Source organism: Lynx canadensis, chromosome B4 (genome assembly GCF_007474595.2).
Source record: "Lynx canadensis isolate LIC74 chromosome B4, mLynCan4.pri.v2, whole genome shotgun sequence".
NCBI lineage: Eukaryota > Metazoa > Chordata > Mammalia > Carnivora > Felidae > Lynx > Lynx canadensis.
This window is the reverse complement of record NC_044309.1, coordinates 133,670,923-133,690,928: the sequence shown is the minus strand read 5'-3', so window position 1 is coordinate 133,690,928 and position 20,006 is coordinate 133,670,923. Positions and strand designations below refer to the sequence as shown.

Genomic DNA, 20,006 nt, shown 5'->3' with positions numbered 1-20,006 from the left:
AGTTTTGGTTCACAATGATTATCACTAAAAAGGCACCACTGATTGAATTAACAAGAATAAATGGAAACTTTAGATTAATTTTTAATCCTAAAATAAAGACACTAAAAAAAGGGAAAAGATATCTCAAGAAACTAACTTTTAAACAATTTTGTGGCTAGATACAAATGTACATAACAGATGATACAAAGGAGACAAAAAGAACAAAATTAGGAATTAAAACAGAAGTTTGAAAAATTAACAGGAAATATCCAGTTACAAAAATGAAAATCCAGGCCAGGCAGTAGAAAATCCAGGGTAGAAAACTGCACTGGGTCAAGATCCTAAAACTCAAGGAAGAGTCTGGGTAACTTTTTGGGTAACACGGAAAGAGAGAAGAAAATAAGCAATCTTAAGTAAAAAAAAGGTGAAGGGGCAGGGAAGGAAGTCCTCAGATCTCTATTTTTGACCCCTTTTCATGTATTTGAATATGTAAGAATTTGAAAACTAGCCTGAAAGGGTAGGATTAGCTCTTCATCCAGTTCTGGTCTAGTTTTTTATAATCTCCTCACTCAATGATTATTTAACAAGTTAGCACTGCTTGTCAAGAAACTGTAAATACATTCAAGTTAAAACCAACAAAATCAACAAGATTACATTTCTGTAAGAGTAGCACGCTCAATTTTGCTTTCTCATTTAGAATCAAACAATAATGGGCAGAAACTAAAGGCTATTGCAAATATTATCCAGAGGATGACAATGGACTTCATAGGAAAAAGTATGATGCATTACTCAGTACCAGACTGTTTTCTAGAAAGTTATGGAAGAATCATCAACAAGGACAAGCAGCTGCCTCTGTATATAGATTATGATGAGACCTTTACACTACAATCTTTAAAAAATTACTCCAAGAAATTAATCATGTAACAAAAAAATTAAGAGATGGGAGACACACACATACACACACAGACCAAATAAACCAAGAAGATAATTCTGCATATTACATGGCATGTATACACATAACCAACATCACATCTGTCACAAGGGGAAGACACAAACTTACTCATGTTGCTCATGGGCCGCATGCCTTGGGGAGACTGGCCAGACTGCTGAGTCTGAGGTTCTTTGCTTGCACCTGGGGTTGCGTCGGCATCTGATTTACTGATAGGGCAGCCCCAAGAGCTGCATAGGCCCTTTCTATAGAGCTGGGATCAATCTGACTGACAGTGCTTAGGCTGGGGGTAGACTGCTGACCCACCCCTAGAGAGCTAGTATTTCCAAGTCCAACTGGTGCTCCAGTCAGAATTGCTAGAGAAGACAAAAGAGATGGGATTATAACGTTAAAGATGTGAGAAAAATAGACTAACCTATCTGAATGAATTTAGAAGACACAAAATTGTTACGTGATTATGAAACATCTCATCATGAAACAACATGCATCTTGTTTCCTGTTATTTCCCTGAAATAAATGTCTAGATGCACAACTGAATGGTTCAAAGGGGATCACTATCACTGGCATGAAAGGCTTTTGATCCAGAGTACCCAAAAGCCTACCTACAGGCTGTATCAGTGTTCCCACCAACTAGTATGAATGACTCAGAATCATACAAATGCCAATACCAGGTAGCATTCTGCTCAAGTGGTGAGAATGTCCTCCCTCTACTGAACTATTTCCTTATCCCAATTTCTACTGGGCTATTTATGATTTCTTAATTAATTTATGGCATTTAATTCCTTCTTCACATGTTGCACGTTTCCAAATCTGTCATTCACCACAAATGCTTAATATTTTGTTCCTAGAGAGGTATGGTAGCTACACTTAGATCTTTCTACTTTTGTCTTATCTCAGAAAAGCTCATCATCCTAGCCTTCTAAAATAATTTCAAACTTTTTTCCCTTTCTCTTTACATACTTCAAAGTATCTAAATATTTAGACCACAGGTATAAAAGAGTAACTTGCCCAACGTCAAAGCAATGATCTTTTAAGTTTTCATGAATGTAAAAATGGAGCATTAATTCACCCTTTTTATACAGAATAATTATTTAAAAAGTTCCTGGATCTACTTTAGGTAATAAGCAGTTCAATCCTAACCTCATTAATATGAAGTAATGGGAGTGGAAACAACCTAGTATGACAGCACAGGGCAGTCACAGAACTTCAAATAATCAAGAAGCACTTAGTCTAAATCCCACCAAACTGCACCGAGAATAAATAAAATAATAAATAAATAAAATAAGTAATAAATAAATAAAAGCTTTAAAAGACTTAATCACTTACACTGTTGATTTCTCTTATCTCCAGCATTTTAAGGGGGAGACACACAGGACAATCATGCCTCGTACAATTCTTCCAGTGTGAAATGATTTGTCGAGAAGATGCACAGTGTGCCACTAAAAAGAAAAAAAATAATTGTTCTGCAAATGTAGCTTATACTTTTTTATATCAGTATCCACTAACCTGTTGATCACTTAACAAGTGCTACAAATGTTCACTCATTTCATCTTCCTAACATCCCTATAGGGTAGCTATTGGCACTATTTATAGTTAAGAAAACAGGCAAGACCTGGTTAACTAATTTGCATTAAGTCAGAGTACTCAAAATGGGATTCAAACTTAAGCAATCTGCCTCCAAAGCCCGTATTTTTCACCAAGACATGCAATGTACTTTACTCTATAAAAACAGATTTCTAATGACACATACACACATAAATTGTATTAAGTTGGGTAACACTGTTTTAGTGTTTGCCTATATGATAGCAAATCCTCAATAATATTTAAACTATGCTATGCGGGGGCAAATCAAAGTCAGTAAGGGTCATCACAAGAGGAAAATCCTTAAAATTTCTACCATAGCCCTACATAATAACAAAATGATACTGAATTTTATCACCTCCTAACATGGACATTATCGGTAAAGAAGTCTCAAAACAGAGTAGAACACACTTTTTTTCTTCTCTTGGACTATAAATATTCATTGCTAAGCACAGAAACCCTCTGAGCCCACTCACTTGGCAGGACTTGCCTGACTGGCAGTGTGTCATGTGGTTCAGGACGTTCTTCATCGTGCGACAGTGGGGAAGGTTGCACTGCCTACTTCCCCATTAGCCTGCTCGCGGCGCTGGCACTTGTGGGCGTGCAACAGGAGCACGAGCTGCTGCTGGATGAGCTTGCGCTTCTCTGGATCAGCCGTGTGCGCTCCAGAACCCATCCCTTGGGCTACCGGAGTCACGAGGCCTGGCTGCTGGACCTGTGGGGCTGCTGTTGACCCTAAGAGAGAAAACAACAAAGGTACATGTAACATTAGGTGTCATAGGGTACTTTTTTTTTTTTTTTTTTAAATTTTTTTTTTTCAACATTTTTTATTTATTTTTGGGACAGAGAGAGACAGAGCATGAACGGGGAGGGCAGAGAGACAGGGAGACACAGAATCGGAAACAGGCTCCAGGCTCCGAGCCATCCGCACCAGAGCCTGATGCGGGGCTCGAACTCCCGGACCGCGAGATCGTGACCTGGCTGAAGTCGGACGCTTAACGACTGCGCCACCCAGGCGCCCCATAGGGTACTTTTTAGTAAATACAGACCTGGACATTTTCTTTTCTTTTTTTTTAAAAAATTTTTTTTTTTTTTTTTAATGGTTGTTTATTTTTGAGACAGAGAGAGACAGAGCATGACGGGGGAGGGGTCAGAGAGAGAGGGAGACACAGAATCTGAAACAGGCTCCAGGCTCTGAGCAGTCAGCCAGAGCCCGACGCGGGGCTCGAACTCACGGACCGCGAGATCGTGACCTGAGCCGAAGTCGGACGCTTAACCGACTGAGCCACCCAGGTGCCCCAGACCTGGACATTTTCAATTAAAACCTTTAAGGACATCCACCACGTGCCACAGGGGATTCCAAGGTAGATAAACATCAGTCCCACCATCAAGAAGTTCAATAACAAAGTTACATCACCAAGTAATATAATCAAAGTATACGTAATATACAGAGAGCAAAACAAAGAGGACACCATAAGCTCAGGTGGGAGAGGGAAAGGCAAGGAATCCGTAGCGAAGAGCAAGTCCAAGTCAGGTTCTGAAGCACAGTAACAAAAACCTCCTGGGAGACTGAGCAGGGGCCTTTTAGGTGGGTGGAAAAGTTAGTTTCTGTAATTATGGAAGAAAGCGCTTTCTCTTCCCTGATAAAGTAAACATTTCTGGGGTCACAGATGCCATGTTTTATTCTTTTTTAAAAGATCTGCAGTACTTAAAGTATCTGAAATATAGGCAAAAAATAAAAAACAAAAAATCTGAAGAGAAATGGAATTTCTATAGGACAATTTTTCCCAAAGGTAAACAGGGACTACTTAACAAATTTTACAAGTAGAAACAGTTTTACTTTTAGAAAAATAGCAATGTTAGAAGCTTTGGAGATTATTCAAAACAAAAATCACTGTTTTTTTTTTTTTTAAACATTTTTATTTCTTATTTTTGAGAGACAGAGACAGACAGAGCATGAGTGGAGGGGGGGCAGTGAGAGAGGGAGACACAGAATCTGAAACCAGGCTCCAGGCTCTGAGCTGTTAGCACAGAGCCCAACACGGGGCTCGAACTCAGGAAGCTCGAGATCATGACCTGAGCTGAAGTCAGACGCTTAACCCACTGAGCCACCCAGGCGCCCCTGGGGGCTCGAACTCAGGAACCTCGAGATCATGGCCTGAGCTGAAGTCAGATGAACCGACTGACCAACCGAGGCGCCCCCACAAAATCACTGTTTAAAACAGTGTTTAACTTTGAGAGGGAAATTACTTTTGTGTGCTGATATCAGATACAAATGTGTAGATTATGGTCACTGAGAGCTGGAATCCTTTGCTTGAGAGTACTTTCCAAGAGAAGTTCTACTTTCAGATTCTATAGAAATACTCACAAGAAGAAGATGTGTAATATGGCAGGCTACAAAATTTTCACTGTAGCAGCCCCCACTTGCTCCCATTTGGCCCAACACCCTTACTGAACAATACTACAAGAAATAAAAACCCATGGGAAATGGAAGGTATCAAGCCTCCTTGATCACAGGGTCCATCTTCACATCCTAGTGTGTACAGCAGAAAGCATTACAGTTTAACAGTTCTTTGTCAAACGCCAGTTTAAAGACAAATTTGTAGACAGATTACTACCCACCATGTTGGGCATTCCTCCACCAGGAACTGCCTTTTTGTCCATTGCAATGGAGGTAAGCTATTTGGTAGTACAGACTTTGTCTGAATCTGGAGACCAAGGCCACTGGCTCCAATCTGCTGTCCAGAATTCTGAGTGTATGGTGAACCATAAGGATTAGGGTTGTTCATCATTCCCATCTAAGAATTAAAAAAAAAAAGATGAGAAATTAAATCTTATTCCTTACATTAACGGAACATTACTATTCTCTTTCCTTTTTTTTTTTTTAAACGTTTATTTATTTTTGAGAGAGAGAGAGGGAGACACAGAATCAGAAGCAGGTTCCAGGCTCTGAGCTGTCAGCCCAGAGCGCAACGCAGGGCTCGAACCCACGAACTATGAGATCATGACCTGAGCCTCAGTCAGATGCTTAAAGGTGCCCCTCTTTCCTTTTCCACTTCCTAATTTATAAAAACAATTTAAAGGAAATCCTCTACCATTATAAATAAGACTAGAGAAGTATGTTCATGAAAATACTCACTTTCAAACTGAGGAGCCTCAGCTCAGGTAGAGTAAATTTACAGCTATTTTCTGTAAATACTTGATATAAATGTGTTTTAGAAATTTTTATAAGCATTTTCATTAATCTGTATCTGCTAAGGTTTGCCATTCATCTTCACTTTTAATGCATTAAATATATTCTATTTAATGTACAATATATGACTTAATAAATTCAACTCAATAAATGACCTAATCCCTAAATTTGTTAGAGAGTTTTGATATGTGAAAAGCATCTGAATGCTTGTTCCAGCATTTTGTTTACATAAAAGGTAGCAAACTGATAGTTCAGGGGATATTTTTCATTTAGGAACAAAGCGGCAGAGTGATTTTGAAACTTCTGATCTGAATCTTTAGGACAGAACATGTAAACTTCAGAGTCCATATCAGTCCTTGCTGTCTTAAACCTAGCAGCTTTGAGGCGCCTGGGTGGCTCAGTGGGTTATGTGTCTGACTCTTAATTTTGGCGTAGGTCACGATCCCAGGATAGTGGATCAAGCCCTGCACTGGACTCCATGCTGAGCGTGGAGCCTGCTTAAGATTCTCTCTCACCCTCACCCTCTGCTGCTCTCCCCAGCTCGCATGCTCTCCCTCAAAAATAAAAAAAAAATAAATTTAAAAAACCCTAGCTGCTTTATTCATTAAATACCTGCTTGGATCTTGAAGTAATTTAAATTTCTTTGTAACCCCTATATACTTAAGAAGGAGGTTTTTGTCTGTATTATGACAGTCAACCTGGAGTGCTGGACAGTTATTAAGAACAGAGTATTAATTATTCAGAAACCAAATGTTTTACAGATAGCAATGATAAAACTTACAATCCTTCCATATAAGAAACCACTGTAAGTCAAACACCACCTACTAAAACATATAGCAAAGCTCTCAGAAAACTAGGGAAACTACCGCTACTGCCCAATTAAAAGGAGTCATACTAGATTTTCATCCCTCTCAGCTAGATCCAATTCTATCAGAGGAGCCTTCAATTGCATCTCTAACACACACCCACACACACACCCCCAAACACCCACCCACACACACACACACCTACACTTGCTCCCAGTCCACTGTCACTGTCTTAATTCAGCCCCGCAATCACAGCTTGTGTAGACTGTGTCCACAGTGTTTCCTCACCTTCTGTCCTATTCTATTTTCTACCCAGAGCCTTCATGATCTCCATGAGGCCTATCTCCCATGGTGTCCTACTATATACTGTACCAACTAACTCGCAAATCTGAGGAGCAGCTTGCTTCTTGAATCTCTAGCATCTGTCTTAAAGCTTTTTCCTTTTCCCTATAACTAGACAGTGGCACACCCTCCCTTCCTGTTTGACTCCTGAATGATAACCTGTAAAAGAAATAAAATACTAAGTTCACAAAGAGGCAGTCCAATTTTTCTTTTTGTTGCCTTAAAGATACATTTCAAAAGCTACCATCTCTATGAAACATCTGTCTATAGTCCTAGAGAGCTAAAAGAACTCTTTTTCTACCCTGACATAAATGTTTGTGCCTTTATTTATAATACAACACAGATGATAAAATAAAATGCCTGCCTCTTCTATGCCCCAAGACTCTGCACAGTAGGGGAAAGAACTCAGTTCATTTCTCTTTGTAACCCCATTGTCCTAAATCTGATCACAAAAGGAGCCCCTTGACTCAGGAAACAGAAATATAAAAGTCATAAAAATAAACACATAAGCCCCTGTAAGTAAAACGTTCTTTCAACCATATGCAGTACCTATTCTCTGGCAATGTATACGAATATGACATCTTTATCAGTTCCAAGGTTTGCCTATAGTGAAGAGGCAAAATAAAGAAAAATTCGAGAACATTTACAGTTTCCAGATGAGATCAGAGACTAGGATGGAGTTCAGTAACTCAGGAATTGAGGCCTGAAAGAAGTGGCAAGGTTTGGAGCAGCCTGAACGGGAAGCATCAGAGTAAAAAAACTTACTGCTTGAGTCTTCAATAACTGGAATTTCTTAAGTGAATCTTGGCCAATAAGACTGTAGGGACGATCAAATACAGAAACAGGTTTAAAACCCAAGTTCAGGTTCTTTTGGTAGTTTCATGTGTGGCTGCAGGTGTGGGGGCTACAGATGCTTTTTCCAGTACTAACACTCATACTACTATAGTTCCAATAATACACGAGCCTGTATCTGGGAGAGTTACAGTTCACTTAACTGTGTTTCCTATTAGCGTGGAAATTCATGATAGACATAAAACGAAGCCATTCTAACACAGAATCTGCAAGGACAGACCATAAAAGACCAACAGACAATAAATTAAGCTTTTAGGAGTCCATTATTTACATAAATAAATAAAATACTGGGATCTGCAGGCTGTTTTGAGGTCTCTTAATAAGTATGTTCTAATCAAATAGATCAGAGGAGAATCTGGTCCTTCATGTTTGTTCACACAGACACTGCCTTACCTGCTCACACCAACTGAGTTTCAACCAGTTCCTGACATTGCTTACTTTCTCAATCACGATGCCTTAGCTAGGAACTCCAAAGTGGACTATGGCCTCAAATAGAGAGACTGCACTGACTAGTGTCAGCTGGCAGCAATTCATTCCTGACACTTCTCGACACCCTGACCAACAAAGGCTCTCAGTCTTTTTTGGTTTTGCCATCTTCATCAGATGTTCTGCCAGTGTTAGATAAAATACAACCAATCTCCCTATCCTTACCCTTTCACTCTCCCCAACCTCCAGTACTCTCCCCACCAAATATAACAGGAAGGGCATATACTGTACTCAATTTCTGCTACACTGTAGTTCGTTATTTGATCTTGTTCCCCTTCTCTATACCTAATGTGATCCAGGTGTCCAACTACTCACCACCTACCTGCATCACAAGGATACAGATAACTAAACTCAAAACGCAGAGGACCAGGAGACCAGGAAGCTAGCTATAACAGCTCTGGGCAACTAGAACAAAAAGCACCTCAGGGGATTAGCTTTTCTCTCTTTAAAAAAAAAAAAAAAAATCTCACTCTACAGGTTGTTTCTAAATTTTCAGTATATTAAAAGCAGAAACGTACAGAGCACAGGAGTACAAAAAGATACCTGAGAGCGGCAATCACTGGCAAATAAATAGGAAAAATAAAAAGTGGTACCTCATATAAAGAATATAGCTATTTGGAAATATTTAATATAGGGGGAAAAAACTCCTTTAATAAGACTTGCAGGCACCACAGTAACACAAACCAATAAATACCATGCAGGTGACTCCAAATTCATCAAATAATAAAAACAAAATTGAACTACATTCAGACATTTCCTACTATCTACTGGAGTTGATAAAGGCCCATGTATGTACCTGTATACAAGTTATATGCCAGACATCAAGTTAATCACTGAGGGTACAATGATAAACAAGGAGGACTAGGGATCTCTCAGAACCTACACCAAATCCTAAACATTATTTTCTTTATTTCTTCCCGTTATTCTTATACCAATACCTTAGTTTAACTGATACTGCATACCTAAAACTGTATCCATCTAGATTGTAAATTTGGGTTTCTAAAACCCATCAGACTACAGTATTTAAGACAATCTTTCTCTCAACGTGGATTCTTCTCCTTGACTTATGCTTAATACGCGCTGCCCAACTGGTCCTTCCTACCTGCTTCATTCCTTGCCAATCCAAGTTCAATCACTGCTCTTACTTTAAACTTCATAGGTTAATACTCTTTAATATCATATGCCAAAAACAATCACAGCCTGATCTTAATTTTAAAAGAAGAGCTCCAAAAATGACATTACTGCTCCTACCTCCTCAAAATTTTTTTAAAATTTAAGTTTTTTATTTATTTAAGTCATCTCTATACCCAATGTGGGGCTTGAACTCATGACCCCAAGATCAAGTTGCGCGCTCTTCTGAGCCAGCCAGGCACACCACCCCCACCCCAATTTTTTTGAAGAGAAAAGAAAGAAAAGGGGAGTTATTCCCAAGGCTAATACTCATTAAAAAAAATTTTTTTTAATGTTTTTATTTATTTTTGAGACACAGAGAGACAGAGCGTGAGCAGGGGAGGGGCAGAGAGGTAGGGAGACAGAATCTGAAAGCAGGCTCCAGGCTCTGAGCTGTCAGCACAGAGCCTAATGCGGGGCTTAAACTCATGGGACTTCAAGATCATGGCCTGAGCTGAAGTCGGACGCTCAACAGACTGAGCCACCTAGGCGCCCCAAGGCTAATATTCATTTAAATGAAGTTCAGAGTTGTTGTTGTTTTAAAATACGAATTTCATTAGTCACAAAGCATATAAATTTTGGCTATGAATCTATCCAGATAGCAAGTAACACATAAGTCTTCATAGCATGTGAGATAACCAGAGTCACAGTAAAGGAGGGTAGGATTTGTCATCTCCCAGATCTAGGACTACAGAATAAGAACTAAAGTAGTACATATAAAGATGCTCCAAGGCTGTGTCTGTATCACTAAGGCAGAATTAGAGAAAACAGGTATGGTTCCCGCTCTCACATGTCTTAGTCTAGCAATGATCACCCCTATGTAAGGTTACAAGCAAGTGAGGAGGTGACTGCTGCTGTAAGAAACATAAAAGCATCGTATCTGTTTTTAGCTGTGGATGTTTATCAATACAGGAATTGTTATAATAGAATGACATTATACTACAGTGATAAATAACACACACTTTTATTTCAGAAAGACAAGAGTTCTCTGTAATACCCACTCCCTGATTTGTCTCCTAACCTGTATAATGGGAATAAATCATAAGGTTGATGTAGGAATTAATGACCCTAACACATATTAAATACCTACTAACATTCAGTAGTAGCTCCTTAGCTTTTGGAGCCTAACATTAATTTAGGTACAATTATACTGTCTGATGTTGCTATTTGATAATATTCTGGATCTTGTCTCTTTAAACTGTAACAAGTGCTTTCACAGAACAGGTTTTTTTTTTTTTTAATTTTCTAAGGGAAAAAACAAAACAAACAAAACAAAAAAAACCCTCCAGAATGTTAATGAACACTTCCTGAATAAAAAGTCCTCATTTCCAAAGAAAGTAATTTTCTGTCAAATTTATAGAATATTAATCCCCTGAAGTCTCTACTGGTGGGCATTCCCATATCCTCCAGCCAACAGCCATTTCATGGGGTTGTTTCATCTCCCCTTATAGCCGTCTATAATCTTAATCTATAGCTCTATAATCTTATAGAGCTACGTCTCTAGAAGATTACAGCTTCTCGATTACATGATTACAAGATTCTACGTCTCTAGAAGATTACAGCTTCTCCATTACAAGATTACATGATCTCGATTTGATTTCTCCCCTCCCCCACAAAAATGTTTTTAGAACATCACTAGGGGCGCCTGGGTGGCTCAGTCGGTTAAGCGTCCGACTTCGGCTCAGGTCACGATCTCGCGGTCCGTGAGTTCGAGCCCCGCGTCGGGCTCTGTGCTGACTGCTCAGAGCCTGGAGCCTGTTTCAGATTCTGTGTCTCCCTCTCTCTCTGACCCTCCCCCGTTCATGCTCTGTCTCTCTCTGTCTCAAAAATAAATAAACGTTAAAAAAAAAATTAAAAAAAAAAAAAAGAACATCACAAAATGGAAACTACAATAATACTAAGCACTTGCTACCACTATTACCACTCTACAAGTACGTCCTTACTACATACCCTTCACAAAGGGCTTACTTCTACTAATCGTTTATAGTTCCCCGACAATCCCATGAGGTAGGTTACATTCACTCTTATTATTTCCGTTCTATAGGTGGGAAAACTGAAGTACAATAAGCAACTTGCCCATGGTAATATAGCTTACTCTGTGAGTGACTGAGTTCATTTTTAACACAGGCAGTAAAGCTCCATAGTCCACACCATTAACTATGATGCTTTTATTAACTTCATCTTTCTTCACACACAGAAGGTAGCTATTAGGGAAAAGATTCTCAAGTTTACCTCTTTTGTCACCAGCATTTTTTTTTTTTTTAATTTTTTTTTCCCACGTTTTTATTTATTTTTGGGACAGAGAGAGACAGAGCATGAACGGGGGAGGGGCAGAGAGAGAGGGAGACACAGAATCGGAAACAGGCTCCAGGCTCTGAGCCATCAGCCCAGAGCCCGACGCGGGGCTCGAACCCACGGACCGTGAGATCGTGACCTGGCTGAAGTCGGACGCCCAACCGACTGCGCCCACCCAGGCGCCCCTGTCACCAGCATTTTTGAGGAGGCAGATATAGTTTTGTGAAATTATTACAGAGTGAAATGACTTAACCAAGCTTTGCCAATATGCAGCAGAAGAGGAGGTGCTTATGTTAACAGCCCAGATTCTAATCCAGGTAGTATGGTTCAAAAAAAAGTGTGCACATATTCTGCCCCTCACTGAACCCTCCTGACAAACATTTGTCTTTATTTTATGCTAACTGCAAAATCAAAGGCTACGTTAAAAGGGTGTATGATCCAAGTTTCCTTCCATAAAACCAGTTTGCCAAATTTTTGGAAGAATGTTGTAAGTAGTAATGTCACAACCTGCCTGCACACTCTGAACCACAGATTCATCCATAAAAGAACTGTATAACAAAACCACTGCCATTTGCCAACAGGGTTTCACATCTTCAAGTCTCATGAAAGCCTCCTTAATTCCTGATTCTTAATATCACTGGAACTCTTAGGAATTTTGGAAGAAATGTAATGAATATAATTGCCCCTTTGAGGTAATTTTAGGACCTGGTCCCATGGAAGGGGAATTGCTAGCCAAACAATTATATGCCTTGACTTGCATTTATTTTAATCTTCAATAAGGAAAATTAGAAGGGCTCTTTTTTCCTGCCATAAAGAGAAAACTCCTTTTATAAAAGTACATTTTATATTCTAACTTGTATACTAATCTCTACATTAACTGGGTATCTCACTCCTAAACCTCCACAATTCCCCAAAACTCATTTGCTAAATCAATATTTAGGGTTCTTATGCACCTGCGCTAAGTGCTGACAAATATCAACTTACAAAATATAAGTGCGATCATTACTTAATTATTATTGGTTTTTAACTACTTTCTAAGAGGAGAGAGTGCGCGAGGAGAACGAGCAGAGGAGAGCAGCAGAGGGAGAAAGAGAGAGAATCTTAAGCAGGCTCCACATACAGCAGAGCCCCACGTGGGCTTGATCCCGCAATCCTGGGATCAAGACCTGAGCTGAAATCAAGAGTTGGATGCTCAAGTGACTGAGCCACCCAGGTGCCCCTATTATTATCACTGTTTTAAGTAGGCTTTATGCTCAGCACAGAGTCCAGCAGGGGGCTTGAACTCACAACCCTAAGATCAAGACCTGAGCTGAGATCAAAAGTTGGATGCCTAAGCCACTGAGCCACCCAGGTAACTAGATGGGGCTCATTTAAATAACAAAATATTTTAATAATAGAATTTTTATATTTCAATTCCTCCACCCCAGGAAAACAGAAGCTCCACAAGGACAGGAATTTTTGTCTCTTTTGTACACTGCTATATGTCCAGTCCCTGAAACAATGCTGATGTAAGAAATTGTGATTTAGATTATAAATAGAATAGTGCCCCAATCCCAATGAGTCTTTCCATTTTTTTCTTTGCTTCTAAAGATTTTATTTTTAACTCATCTATACACCCAAAGTGGGGCTTGAACTTACAACCCCGAGATCAAGATGCACGTTCTGGGAGCCTAGGTGGCTCAGTTAAGTGTCCAACTTCGGCTCAGGTCATGATCTCACAGTTCTTGAGTTCAAGCCCCGCCCGCTTCAGGCTCTGTGCTGACAGCTGAGAGCCTGGAGCCTACTTCACATTCTGTGTCCCCCTCTCTCTCCCCCCCTCCCCAACTTGGGCTTGGTCTCTCTCTCTCAAAAGTAAATAAAATTAAAAAAAAAAAAAAAAAAAAAAAAAGAGTTGCACGTTCTATGGACTGAGGCAGCCAGGAGCCCCTGAGACCTTCCTTTTTAAATTTTTCTTCATAGCAATACTTAGAATACTATAAACTTACAACTTATGTACACACTAATAAAAAAGTAAGATCTATGAAGTAAGTTTAATCACTGCTCTATCTAGAGCACCAAAGCTGGGATGCAGTAAATATCTGATCAATCAGTGAAGGTTTAGTCTGTCACACCACCTCTCCCCACGGAGTATAACAATAATGGAGGGTAAGGACTCCATCACAACTATGTTCTAGAACCTAGAAGAGGTATGTAATAAACATTTACCTTCTTGCTTCTGTTTTCACTCCAAATACTCTAAGTAAACCATATCGACACAGCAACATGAAAGATCAAAAAGGGATAATCTACAGAGGAGGTAGGAATTTCCCTAAGAGGTCAGTATTCTGTACTGTATAGCAAAAAAAAAAGGGGGGGGGCTTTCACATATCTAACATGACCTCAGTCTCCCCATTCCCAATTCACCCCTGAACTCTCTCTCATCTCATCACAATTTTCAGGAACACAGAAGTCCCAATGCTTGCTCAGTATTCTTTTACAGTGAAAGCTTGCTCCCAAATCCTTGTGAAAATCTTGCCTATCCCCAACTATCCCCTTCCAAGCAAAACCATCTCCTTTCATTCAACACCTATTTACCAGCCACATACCAGGTGCTGGCAACTGTAGTGTGATACCACTTCAAGAAAAAATAAATAAAAATGCAGGAAAAATATGAAGGAATAAGCAACAAATATATGCTTATATAAATTCTATATATAAAGAACACATTTAAAAAGTTTTACAAAATGTATTTAGCCTGCTCTACTTAATAACCTAAAAAAAAAAAAAAAAAAGTAGGCTTTTTAAGAAAACCCTTTCAAACAATGACCAAAATCAGGTAACTGGACACATGGAATGTCAGTTGAGGCTTCACAGTAAACTAATGCACCTTAACATCCATCAACTAACAAGGAAAAAATAACATTTAATAAATCTTTTAGGGTATCTCTTGAAACCAAGGACATTCGAAGCAGTGGGAAATAAGTGAGTCTATCTGAAGACAATATAAAGCCAGCTGGCTCAAAACTGTATTTTATTTATTTGCTTGGTTAGTTGGTTTTTTGAGAGCATGTGCACGTGGGGAAGGGACAAAGAATCTTAAGCAGGCTCCACACTCAGAGCAGAACCCTACAAGGGGCTTGATCTCACGACCCAGAGATTATGACCTGAGCCAAAATCAAGAGTCAACTGCTTAATCAACTGAGCCACCAAAGCGGCCCCAAAGTATATAAGGAGGCTATGCAGGCTAAAGCAGGCTTAGAAATGAGATGAAAACACAGGGTGCCAGGGTGGCTCAGTCGGTTTAAGCGTCTGACTCAGTTTCATCTCAGGTCATGATCTGTTTGTAGGTTCAAGCCCCAGGTCCGACACTGCACAGACAGCATGGGGCCTGCTTGGGATTCTTTCCCTCTCTCTTTGTGCCCCTACTCTGCTCATGCTCTCTCTCTCTCTTTCAAAATAAAATAAAACTTAAAAAAAATAAAAGAAAGGATATGAAAATATTCTGGTATTTGTGAAAATATTCTAATATTTATTCTAATATTGAGAAAACAGGAATTAGCTAACAATCATTTAGAGCTGAAGTATTATTATACAATACCCTTGAGCTGTAAATAATTGTTTTACTTAAAATTAATGTAAGAGCTTCATAAAATTCACGACAACATGGGGCACCTGGGTGGCTCAGTCGGTTAAACGTCCGACTTCGGCTCAGGTCATGATCTCACAGTTTGTGGGTTCGAGCCCCGCGTCAGGCTCTGTGCTGACAGCTCAGAGCCTGGAGCCTGTTTCAGATTCTGTGTCTCCCTCTCTCTCTGCCCTCCCCTGTTCATGCTGTCTCAAAATAATAAACATTAAAAAATAAAAAAAAAAATTCATCACAACATAGTAGATCCTTGGCATCCATGGGAAATGGTACACCACGTAAGAAGACTAAACATGAATAGTAAAGATAAGTGAATAACTGACCTCAAGCCCTCCCCTCCATCATTGGGATAATCAAAAACATACTGATAGTGCATACAAACCAAAAATGTACTTACCTTAAGAGGCTGGGGGCCCCTCAATCCTGTTTGTCCTCCCATCTGAGGAGAGCCTTGCTGTAGTGGCTCAGTCATTAAATTGCCAGCATTTCCCATGCCTGGGTTTGGGTACTGCATATTAGGTCCGCCCTCGGCCTGCTCCAATTGAACCGTTCATGACTTGATTGGGCATCATCCCCTGTCCATTGCCTGCATTCAGCATTCCAGGATTCATGCCAGCATTCATCCCTGGTTCATTCCCATGGTAGGTTGATTTACTGGACTGTTCATCATACCCGCTGCAGATGGCGTAGGACCCGATTTGGTCCACTAGTGCCCATTCCCATGTTGGGAGAAGTCAAGCCTGCCTGTGCCATTGGGCTTTTGACCATGCTATTTATCAAACCTAATCCAGGACTGTTCTGTTGGGCCTGGCTGGCCATGCCTTGGCCTGGGCCACCAACCCCCATATTGAGGTTAGGGGAACTGGCCAGACCGTAGCAATTCTGACAGTTGTTTATGTTTTAGAGGCTGCATCTTGAACTATGCCAAGACTTGTCTGAAGCTGATTAATATCACCACCATTGGTTAGTCCCAATTCTGTAGAGTTGATTAATTCATCTGGTAAGTCATGCTCCAAGTCAAAGAGAGAGCCAAAATCTAAAAGTGAAGAAAAAGATAAAGGTTAAAGTTTGACCAAAATTACAAATTGCTCTATGTTTTTGCTCTTGGTAAGCATTAAGTATTTCCAAACCTCACTCCATGGGATACTATCCACTTGTATTGAGGTTTTTTCACATTACCTAAAAAAATTGTTACGTATGTATTTAAAAATTAGAGAATATTTGGTTTAAAACCCTTACGAACTGTACCTAAAGGCCAAGGAAAAAGGATTAAATCTTAGAACAACACCCATTATGTGAGTTGCTGGGTTTGTACTGATAGTCATGAAAACAAAGTATATAATTGTTTAATATTCTAGAATCCTTAGAAAAGGTTAAAATAACCAAACTAAGTACAGAATGAAAAAGAAGTTTAATGTTATAATAACAAAGACAATGAATACAAAAGATTCACCATTTGCATAACGTTCAAAGTGAGCTCCATGAAGACATGGGCTGTCTGCCACTCTTTACCCAGTGCCTATCACAGTGCCTGCCACAAACCAATTCCTTGATCTGAATGAATTCACTTTCACCTGACGTCAGCCTACAGATTAGTTTTCCTTAATCAGAATCTAGCTAGAGTAAGATACAAAACCATGCCTCTAGCTCTTTCAACATACAAACCACCCCCACTAAAAAGAGGATGCGAATTATGGACTAACCCAGGGTTTCTCAATCTTGGAACTATTAAACATTTTGGGCTGGATACTCTTGTTGTGGAGGAAAAGGGGTGCATTGTAAGATACTCAGCAGATCTGTGGTCTCTCTCAATGCCAGGAGTACCCCTTACATTTTGTGACAACCAAAAATGTCTCCAGAGATTACCAAATGTCCCTGAAAATAAAAATTGTCCCTGGTTGATTTGTGGACTAACAGTATTAACTCAATATACATAGGAGGTGTTTTGAATTTTCTTTCCTCTTGATTCTCTAAGTAGTTTTCACATTAACAAGGCATTATTGGGTATCTAATAATTAGATATACTTGAATCTACAACTGATTATACTATCAAAAAATAGTCCATCCCTTGAAGAGAAGATACCACTTGATAATGACCTACTTGGTTCAATTAATCGTGGTTTCTAAGCACAACTCTTCCTCTATGTGCCCTTCTTGTTCTTACAGCATCCTATCATGGCACTGAAATTATCTGTGTGTGTGTCTCTCTCTCTCCTCCCCCGCTGCTATCTCTTCCTATCAGGACCCCTTACCCCACTGCTGCATCCAGACTGTAACTCTCTGGGAAGGACAGTCTCACCACCTATACACCAACTCTCTGCCTAATGTCCCAACACACTTAAGCATCTGGTCTTATTTTAATTGCCCTGAATCACACCCCAGGATCTCAGGGCATGATTCAGAGTCCAGACTTCTATAGTATTATTCTTTCCTTTTGAAAAAATCATTTTGTGCTCCACCATCATAAAAACAAAATGTGTCTTAGGTGTTTTGGAATACAAATAAGGTTTCAAATAAAACTTCCCTAATGTATCACTACTGAAAGACAACTGCTTAATATATGGGTATATTTCCTTCATCGTTTCCATTTACATAATTCACAAAACTAAGATGATACATATTTTACGAACAATTTTGCATTCTACTTTTCCCCTGGAGTATACAAGGAAATATCCCATCATCAGTTTAGTTATAGTGTTTAGGAAAAAATAAAATGATCTGTGCTCATTTAGAAATTTTTAAAGTATATATATACATGTAGTGGGAAGGTAAAGAGGAAATCACAAAAGAAACAATAATAAAATACATTTCAAAACTTAAAATAAAGCTAAAAAGTAGTAAGTAGCCAAGTTATGTTAGAAAAAAATTAATAGCAAGATGATCAAAGATAAAAGCAATTATCAATGGAAGAGAAAAACAGACAGCTGAGAGGGTACCAACAAAACCAGAGGTTGTTTGTTTGCTTTAATGTTTGTTTTTGAGAGAAGAGCTCGAGCAGGGGACAGGGGTGGGCAGACAGAGAGGGAGATACAGAATCAGAAGCAGGCTCCAGGCTCCAAGCTATCGGCACAGAGATCATGACTCGAACTGAAGTCGGACGGTTGATCAACCAACTGAGCCACCCAGGCACTTTTTTTTTTCTTTTGAAATGTTAAATTTTGAGAGGGAGAGCGGCAGAGAGAGAGGGGAGGACAGAGGATCCAAAGTCGGGTCTGTGTTGACAGCAGAGAGCCCGATGTGGTACTTGAACTCACAATCCCTGAGCTGAGGTCGGGACACTTCACTGACTGAGCCACCCAGGTGCCCCAGAAGTTGGTTCTTTGAAGAAAAGTAATAAAAAACTGCAAGGGCCAAAAATAGATACGTTCCTGAGAAAATATTCACCAAACCTTAATTGAAAAGAAATTATATAGGATAAATGTCCCAGTTTCTGCAACCAATCATGACACAAAAGGAAAAACACCAGATCCAGCAACTAGATATAACTTATTTGGATCCTGCGAACCAAATGTAAAAACAAACAAGCAAAAAAACAAACAAAAAACCCACACATTTTAAGAAGAAAATCAGGAAAATAAAATATGGCTGAGTTGTCGGTAATAATAAATCATCAATTTTGTAGGGTGTGATAACAGCATAGTTACTGTGTTAAAACAAATCCTTTTAACTAAGAGATACATATTGAAGTATTTCTGGTGAAATGACTGGTCTAGGATTTGGTATAAAACACTTCAGCAAAAAAAGAAAAGAGGGAGTATGTATGTGTGTGCAAAAATATCAGTAACTTAAAGGAAAAGGCATAGGGGAGTTCCTTTACACTATTCTATTAAGTTGAAATTTTCCATTTAAATTAGTTTAAAAGAAAGAGACATAGCCTGAATAATCCTATTACTATTAAAGAAACAGTCTGTCTTAATCATTGGTTAATCTTCCCATAAAGAAAACACGAGTTCTAAATGTTTTTACCCCCATGTCCTACTGAACTTCAAGTAAAAGACAATTCAACCGTTTACAAATACTTCTATAAAATAGAATACTCTATAAATCATTCATGGCCAGTATAAGAAAAGAAAATCATGAACACAGAAGAGTCCAACAACAAAAAACAAAAACCACACAGACAAATCAAATTCATTAACGTCTTTAAAATGTAATTTAGGGGCGCCTGGGTGGCGCAGTCGGCTAAGCGTCCGACTTCAGCCAGGTCATGATCTCGCGGTCCGTGAGTTCGAGCCCCGCGTCAGGCTCTGGGCTGATGGCTCAGAGCCTGGAGCCTGTTTCCGATTCTGTGTCTCCCTCTCTCTCTGCCCTCCCCTGTTCATGCTCTGTCTCTCTCTGTCCCAAAAATAAATAAAAAAAAAACGTTGAAAAAAAAAAATTAAAAAAAATAAATAAATAAATAAAATGTAATTTAATGAGGGGTGCCTGGGTGGCTAGTCAATTGGCATCAGACTCCTGACTTTGGCTCAGGTCATGATCCCAGGTCATGGATTAGGACACTATGCTGGGCTCTGCGCTGAGGGTAGAACCTGCTGAAGATTCCCTCTCCCTCCCTCCCTCTCTCTCTCCCTCTCTCTTTCTCTCTGCCCCCCGTTTCCCCACTCGTGGTCTCTCTCCCTCTAAAAAAATAAAATAAAAATTTTAATGTAATATGATAAAGTTGGGATAATGTCAGGAATCTAGAGGGGACAGGTTTGCATTAGAAGCTTAGAGTATCTATAAATGCCATTC

The 20,006-nt window shown here is 39.4% G+C and overlaps 1 protein-coding gene across 1 annotated transcript in view; it reads right to left on the bottom strand.

Moving 5' to 3' along the window:
* The window catches only part of EP300 (E1A binding protein p300), an 82,467-nt gene that overhangs the window by 47,580 nt on the left and 14,881 nt on the right, over nt 1–20,006 (bottom strand). The window contains 14 exon segments of the mRNA XM_030320751.1: nt 1,040–1,096; nt 1,099–1,284; nt 2,255–2,284; nt 2,287–2,369; nt 2,987–3,071; nt 3,074–3,244; nt 5,128–5,178; nt 5,181–5,307; nt 15,673–15,795; nt 15,797–15,903; nt 15,906–15,971; nt 15,974–16,139; nt 16,141–16,176; nt 16,178–16,311. Of these exon segments, the coding sequence (XP_030176611.1) occupies nt 1,040–1,096; nt 1,099–1,284; nt 2,255–2,284; nt 2,287–2,369; nt 2,987–3,071; nt 3,074–3,244; nt 5,128–5,178; nt 5,181–5,307; nt 15,673–15,795; nt 15,797–15,903; nt 15,906–15,971; nt 15,974–16,139; nt 16,141–16,176; nt 16,178–16,311 (1,422 nt within the window).